The 7,842-nt window shown below is 42.5% G+C and overlaps 1 protein-coding gene across 1 annotated transcript; it reads right to left on the bottom strand.

Annotated features, from left to right (window-relative positions):
* Positions 1-5,237: 5,237 nt before the first annotated feature.
* LOC145875767 (NLR family CARD domain-containing protein 3-like) lies at positions 5,238-7,507 on the bottom strand. Its single transcript, XM_082971582.1, has 2 exons — positions 6,109-7,507; positions 5,238-5,876 (listed from the first exon to the last, which is right to left on the bottom strand). Exons 1-2 carry the CDS (start codon positions 7,497-7,499, stop codon positions 5,732-5,734), a joined length of 1,536 nt encoding a protein of 511 aa, XP_082827708.1. The 5' UTR covers positions 7,500-7,507; the 3' UTR covers positions 5,238-5,731.
* Positions 7,508-7,842: the final 335 nt, after the last annotated feature.

The following is a 7,842-nucleotide window of genomic DNA, read 5'->3' as shown; positions in this document are numbered from 1 at the left end:
ATGTACAGGTGCAGTAATCTGTGAGCTGCTCTGACAGCTGGTGCTTAAAGCTAGTGAGAGAGATAAGTGTTTTGAGTTTTAGAGATTTTTGTAGTTCGTTCCAGTCATTGGCAGCAGAGAACTGGAAGAAGAGGCGGCCGAAGGAGGAATTGGCTTTGGGGGTGACCAGGGAGATATACCTGCTGGAGCGCGTGCTACAGGTGGGTGCTGCTATGGTGACCAGTGAGCGGAGATAAGGGGGGACTTTACCTAGCAGGGTCTTGTAGATGACCTGGAGCCAGTGGGTTTAGCAACGAGTATGAAGCGAGGGCCAGACAACGAGAGCGTACAGGTCGCAGTGGTGGGTAGTACAGTGGGGGAAAAAAGTATTTGATCCCCTGCTGATTTTGTACGTTTGCCCACTGACAAAGAAATGATCAGTCTATAATTTTAATGGTAGGTTTATTTGAACAGTGAGAGACAGAATAACAGCAAAAAAATCAAGAAAAACGCATGTCAAAAATGTTATACAATTATTTGCATTTTAATGAGGGAAATGAGTATTTGACCCCTCTGCAAAACATGACTTATTACTTGGTGGCAAAACCCTTTCTTGTAGTTGGCCACCAGGTTTGCACACATCTCGGGAGGGATTTTGTCCCACTCCTCTTTGCAGATCTTCTCCAAGTCATTAAGGTTTCGAGGCTGACGTTTGGCAACTCGAACCTTCAGCTCCCTCCACAGATTTTCTATGGGATTAAGGTCTGGAGACTGGCTAGGCCACTCCAGGACCTTAATGTGCTTCTTCTTGAGCCACTCCTTTGTTGCCTTGGCCGTGTGTTTTGGGTCATTGTCATGCTGGAATACCCATCCACAACCCATTTTCAATGCCCTGGCTGAGGGAAGGAGGTTCTCACCCAAGATTTGACGTTACATGGCCCCGTCTATTGTCCCTTTGATGCAGTGAAGTTGTCCTGTCCCCTTAGCAGAAAAACACCCCCAAAGCATAATGTTTCCACCTCCATGTTTGACGGTGGAGATGGTGTTCTTGGGGTCATAGGCAGCAATCCTCCTCCTCCAAACACTGCGAGTTGAGTTGATGTCAAAGAGCTCCATTTTGGTCTCATCTGACCACAACATTTTCACCAGTTGTCCTCTGAATCATTCAGATGTTCATTGGCAAACTTCAGACGGGCATGTATATGTGCTTTCTTGAGCAGGGGGACCTTGCGGGCGCTGCAGGATTTCCGTCCTAGTGTGTTACCAATTGTTTTCTTGGTGACTGTGGTCCCAGCTGCCTTAAGATCATTGACAAGATCCTCCCGTGGAGTTCTGGGCTGATTCCTCACCGTTCTCATGATCATTGCAACTCCACGAGGTGAGATCTTGCATGGAGCCCCAGGCCGAGGGATATTGAAAGTTCTTTTGTGTTTCTTCCATTTGCGAATAATCGCACCAAATGTTGTCACCTTCTCACCAAGCTGCTTGGCGATGGTCGTGTAGCCCATTCCAGCCTTGTGTAGGTCTACAATCTTGTCCCTGACATCCTTGGAGAGCTCTTTGGTCTTGGCCATGGTGGAGAGTTTGGAATCTGATTGATTGATTGCTTCTGTGGACAGGTGTCTTTTTTAAGTTGCGGTTAGGAGCACTCCCTTTAAGAGTGTGCTCCTAATCTCAGCTCGTTACCTGTATAAAAGACACCTGGGAGCCAGAAATCTGTCGTGTCATTGGGGTACCATTAAACTGAAGACATGTTTATCAATTAACTCCCTGTAATTATTATCACACGATTAAACTGATTAATCGTTTAATTGTAATTAACTCGGAGATCGAGGCACCAAGGAGAATATTCAGATTACAAAGCTATAATTTTCCTAATATAACTTTCCTCTACTATAATATTATAGTATAGGCCGATTATCTTCTGGTTTAAATGGTGTATTTTACCTCGAGTCCAGTCTCATTCCAAACATCGTAAATTGTTGTATCTGCACGAACCCAGTCTTTACTAAAATCATCCATACATCAATTGTCTTAAAATCATTTATTTACTACACTAAGTAATTAACAGAAAACATACAAACAGTAATTATCGTCACAAAGGATTGGTATAGTAATGTGCCCTAATGGCTAACAGGCATGGCTGGTCTGTTAGACAATGGGTCATAAACGGTCAGCTGAGAATGTACACAGAGTTCATTAATATTAACAATTGACAATTGAAGGCTCACTCATTCGGGAACAATTGCAATCAATATATATTTACGCTCATGTGTCGTCGTCGGGATCCTTGTTCGAGCGTCGTTCTGTGGAGAGTTTTGTCTCTCTCTCTCTCTCGGTTAGAATGGATCTTTCAAAGCGACATTCATTAATGTTGTTATAGAATGGATGTTTCGTTGGTCTTCGCGTTCAATGATATAATTTACTTAGCTGCAGACTAATAATTAATACCAAAGACTTGTTCTTATTCTGTCGGTATCAATAGTCTAAAAGTTAACCACATGGTATGGTTCACTTTCAGTAAAGGAATTGGATGGTAAAACCTATTGGCCATGGAGTGGAGGCCTGGTCTGAAGAAATGTAAATCAGGGTGGGTTTTATAGTGACCCTTGAACAGGCTTGTGAAATGACGCCTGGTCTTGTCTGTGTCCCTTGGGGGGCGTGCCGATGGCTGAGTGAAGCTTGGTACAGAAATCCAATTCTATCACATTAACATCAGTACATAGCATCTCAATGTATTACAAATAGCTTTATCCTTATTAATACATTTTATACAACCATTATGATGCAAGTCTTAACCTGTTTAGGATAGGGGGCAGTATTGACACGGCTGGATAAAAAACATACCCGATTTAATCTGGTTACCACTCCTACCCAGTAACTAGAATATGCATATACTTATTACATATGGATAGAAAACACCCTAAATTTTCTAAAACTGTTTGAATGGTGTCTGTGAGTATAACAGAACTCAAATGGCAGGTCAAAACCTGAGAGATTCCTTTACAGGAAGTGGCCTGTCTGACCATTTCTTGAACTTCTTTTCCATCTCTATCATTTACTAAGGAATCTCTGCTCTAACGTGACACTTCCCACGTCGTCCATAGGCGCTCAGAGCCCGGGAAAAAACAGAATGTCGTCATTCCAGCCCCAGGCTGAAACACATTATCGCCTTTCTCAAGTGGCCGATCAAGGGACACTGGGCTTAGGCGCGTGACCCGACCGCCCCCGCCTTTGGGATTTTTTCCTCTGTTTGCCGAAAAGGAGATTCCCTGTCGGAATATTATCGCTTTTCTACGAGAAAAATGTCGTAAACATTTATTTTAAACAGCGGTTGACATGCTTCGAAGTACGGTAATGGAATATTTAGAATTTTATTGTCACGAATTGCGCCATGCGCGCGACACTTCTTTACTATTTCGGATAGTGTCTGGAACGCACGAACAAAACGCCGCTATTCGGATATAACGATGGATTATTTTGGACCAAACCAACATTTGTTATTGAAGTAGCAGTCCTGGGTGTGCATTCTGACGAAGACAACAAAAGGTAATCAAACTTTTATAATAGTAAATATGATTATGGTGAGTGCTAAACTTGCCGGGTGTCTAAATAGCGAGCCCGTGATGCCTGGGCTATGTACTTAGAATATTGCAAAATGTGCTTTCACCAAAAAGCTATTTTAAAATCGGACATATCGAGTGCATAGAGGAGGTCTGTATCTATAATTCTTAAAATAATTGTTATGCTTTTTGTGAACGTTTATCGTGAGTAATTTAGTAAAATGTTAGCGAATTCCCCGGAAGTTTGCGGGGGGTATGCTAGTTCTGAACGTCACATGCTAATGTAAAAAGCTAGTTTTTGATATAAATATGAACTTGATTGAACAAAACATGCATGTATTGTATAACATAATGTCCTAGGGTTGTCATCTGATGAAGATCATCAAAGGTGAGTGCTGCATTTAGCTGTCTTCTGGGTTTTGGTGACATTATATGCTGGCTTGAAAAATGGGTGTCTGATTATTTCTGGCTTGGTACTCTGCTGACATAATCTAATGTTTTGCTTTCGTTGTAAAGCCTTTTTGAAATCGGACAGTGTGGTTAGATTAACGAGAGTCTTGTCTTTAAATAGCTGTAAAATAGTCATATGTTTGAGAAATTGAAGTAATAGGATTTTTAAGGTTTTGAAAATCGCGCCACAGGCTGCCAGTGGCTGTTACGTAGGTGGGACGAATTCGTCCCGCCTAGCCCAGAGAGGTTAAGCTGAGGCTATTATATAAACAGTTTTATGGTAATATGGCTATATTGTCTCTTCTGAGTATCACAAAATTGTACCAAGCGGACCAGTTCGTAGCTGGATTCTTCACCAATCTTCCATACCTTCTCCAGAACACAAATGTCGCTTGGCTCCCCAATTCTGTGAGTTGGAAGAATTTCCTGTGTCTCTCTATGGGCCATGTGGCCAGAGACTCCTCTTAGAGTTTTTACAACCCTTTCACACAGGGCCTGGGTGGTTGGGAAGGTAGGTTGGGGGATGGTACAAAGGGGAGGGGGTCAACTGTCCTTCCTGTACCCAAAGAGGCCAACGTCATGACAAATCTTTCTGATTGAGACAAAACGGATGGCACTGTGATAGACTGCATCTAATTTATTGAGTAGGGTATTGGAGGCTATTTTGTAAATGACATCGCCGAAGTCGAGGATCGGTAGGATGGTCAGTTTTATAAGGGTATGTTTGCAGCATGAGTGAAGGATGCTATGTTGCGAAATAGGAAGCCAATTCTAGATTTAATTTTGGATTGGAGATGTTTAATATAAGTCTGGAAGGAGAGTTTACAGTCTAACCAGACACCTAGGTATTTGTAGTTGTCCACATATTCTAAGTCAGAACCGTCCAGAGTAGTGATGCTGGACAGGCGGGCAGGTGCAGGCAGCGATCGGTTGAAGAGCATGCATTTAGTTTTACTTGTATTTAAGAGCAGTTGGAGGCCACGGAAGGAGAGCTGTATGGCATTGAAGCTCGTCTAGAGGTTAGTTAACACAGTGTCCAAAGAAGGGCCAGAAGTATACAGAATAACACCAATAACAGAGGGGGTCTGATCTTTGTGCCTCTGTAAATTTCTCATTCATCATCATTAACGATTCATTCATGATTATTCATAATCATGGTAGCATCCACATTAATGTAGAAGTGTTCAGAAACATCTTCTATTCTTACTGACAATACAAGTGAAGTGACTCCAAAATGACAGGACATTATTCACCATTCAGTTTCTATTAGGAAAAACATCATCCAAAACACAACCAAGACAAACTGCAAATGAATTCAACAGGTTTGTAGAATCACAATTGATGTAATCACTGCAGGCATGGATCATGGGACTAAATACTAAACTTATGAAAACTTTAATACAATATAAGTGAATTTGTCCGAATATGTACAACTTTTTCAAATGGGAGAACTAAATACATAAAGTGCTTTCCTTTCTTAACAGTAACACAGCTATGTATGAAAATACCCTAAAATAAAAGGTGACATTCTGTACTGTCACCTAATATGAAACATTCTATCTCAAATCCAAAATGCTGGAGCATAGCACCACATTTAAAACTGTAAGCTTCACTGTCCAAACACATATGGTGCGGACTATGTGTGCCTGGTAAACACATGTGGATCTGGTGAACAGTTATCACTTGTTGACCAACTACAGGAATACTGACCTCAGCGTCTCCAGTTTACAGTGTGGATCCTACAGTCCAGCAGAGAGCAGCTTCACTCCTGAATCCTTCAGGTCATTGTTACTCAGGTCCAGCTCTCTCAGGTGTGAGGGGTTTGACTTCAGAGCTGAGACCAGAGAAGCACAGCCTTTCTTTGTGACTCCACAGCCTGACAGCCTGCAACGAGATCATCATGACTTCACAAACACACTGGTAATTTAACACCAGTAGTGTAGAAGGACAAGGGTAGATGCATTTGGTTCATATTCCCAAACAACACATAGATTCATCTTCCATCAATGCATTTATTCAATATGTTTTTCAATATACATATTATAATACATATTTTTCTCCAAACATAATATTTCTTCCTGATGAATACTTCTTATATGTCATTTTATTTACTCACAGAGCAGCTCTGGAGGCTTTGACCACTGGCAGCAGCCTCAGAAGAGTTTCCTCTGATCTGGAGAATTTCTTCAGGTCAAACACATCCAGCTCCTTTTCTGAAGTCAGCAACACAAAGACCAGAGCTGACCACTGTGCAGGTGACAGGTTGGGTTCTGAGAGACTTCCTGATCTCAGGTAGCTTTGGATCTCCTCCACTAGAGAATGGTCATTCATTTCATTCAGAGAGTGGAACAGATTGATGCTCCTCTCTGGAGAGGGATTCTCCCTGATCTTCTCCTTGATGTACTTGACTGTCTCTTCATGGCTCTGTGAGCTGCTTCTTGTCTTTGTCAGTAGACCTCGTAAGTGCTTCTGATTGGATTCCAGTGAGAGGCCCAGAAGGAAGCGGAGGAACAGGTCCAGGTTTCCTGTCTCACTTTGTAAGGCTTTATCCAGGGCACTCTTGTAGACAGTAACTTCAGTAACTTCAGGCTTGTCTCTGAACAGCGAGAAAACGTATCTGAACATTGATTGAGGTTCATCCATTAGATTCTCATTGTTGTTGATGAATGAGAGGAACACATATACAGCAGCCAGAAACTCCTGAATGCTCAGATGAACAAAGCAGTACACCTTGTTCTGGTACAGCCCACATTCCTCTTTAAAGAGCTGTGTGCACAATCCTGAGTACACTGAGGCTTCATTGACATCAATGCCAGCCTCTTTCAGGTCTTTTTCATAGAAAATCAGATTGCCCTTCACTAGCTGTTGAAAAGCCAGTTTTCCCAGTGACAGAATGCTCTCTTTATTCCAGTGTGGACCTGTCTCTTCTTTCCCAAGATACTTTTCATTCTTCTGTTTGGTATAAAACTCCACAAGGTGTGTGTACATCTCAGTCAGAGTCTTGGGCATCTCTTCTCTCTTATGTTCCAGCATGTGTTCGAGGACTGTTGCAGAAATCCAACAGAAGACTGGAATGTGGCACATGATGTGGAGGCTCCTTGATGTCTTTATGTGTGAGATGATTCTGCTGGCCAGGTCCTCATCACTGAATCTCTTCCTGAAGTACTCCTCCTTCTGTGGGTCATTGAACCCTCGTACCTCTGTCACCTGGTCAACACACCCTGAAGGGATCTTATTGGCTGCTGCAGGTCGGGTAGTTATCCAGAGGAGAGCAGAGGGAAGCAGATTTCCCTTGATGAGATTTGTCAGCAGAACATCCACTGAGGTTGACTCTGTGACGTCCCAACAGATCTTGTTCTTCTGGAAGTCTAGGGGCAGTCGGCACTCATCCAGACCATCAAAGATGAACAGAACTTTGTACTTGTCGAAGTTTGAGATTCTTGATTGTTTGGTTTCCATTGAGAAGTGATAGAGAAGTTCAATCAAAGTGTGTTTGTCCCCTTTCATCAAATTCAGCTCGCGAAAAGGGAATGAAAACACAAATTGAACATCCTGATTTGCTTTTCCTTCAGCCCAGTCCAGAATGAACTTCTGCACAGAGACTGTTTTTCCAATGCCAGCGACTCCCTTTGTCAGCACAGTTCTGATACGTTTGTCTTGTCCAGTTAAGGGTTTGAAGATGTCGTTACATTTGATTGCAGTCTCTGGTCTTGCTTGTTTCCTGGTTGTTGTCTCAATCTGTCTCAGCTCATGTTCATTATTGACCTCTCCTGTTCCTCCCTCTGTGATGTAGAGCTCTGTGTAGATCTTATTGAGAAGTGTTGGGTTTCCTTGTTTAGCGATCCCCTCA

This window comes from Salmo salar, unplaced genomic scaffold (genome assembly GCF_965601325.2).
Source record: "Salmo salar unplaced genomic scaffold, fSalSal1 ptg000335l, whole genome shotgun sequence".
NCBI lineage: Eukaryota > Metazoa > Chordata > Actinopteri > Salmoniformes > Salmonidae > Salmo > Salmo salar.
Note: the sequence above shows the minus strand (reverse complement) of the source record. Positions and strands in the feature narration are given on the sequence as shown.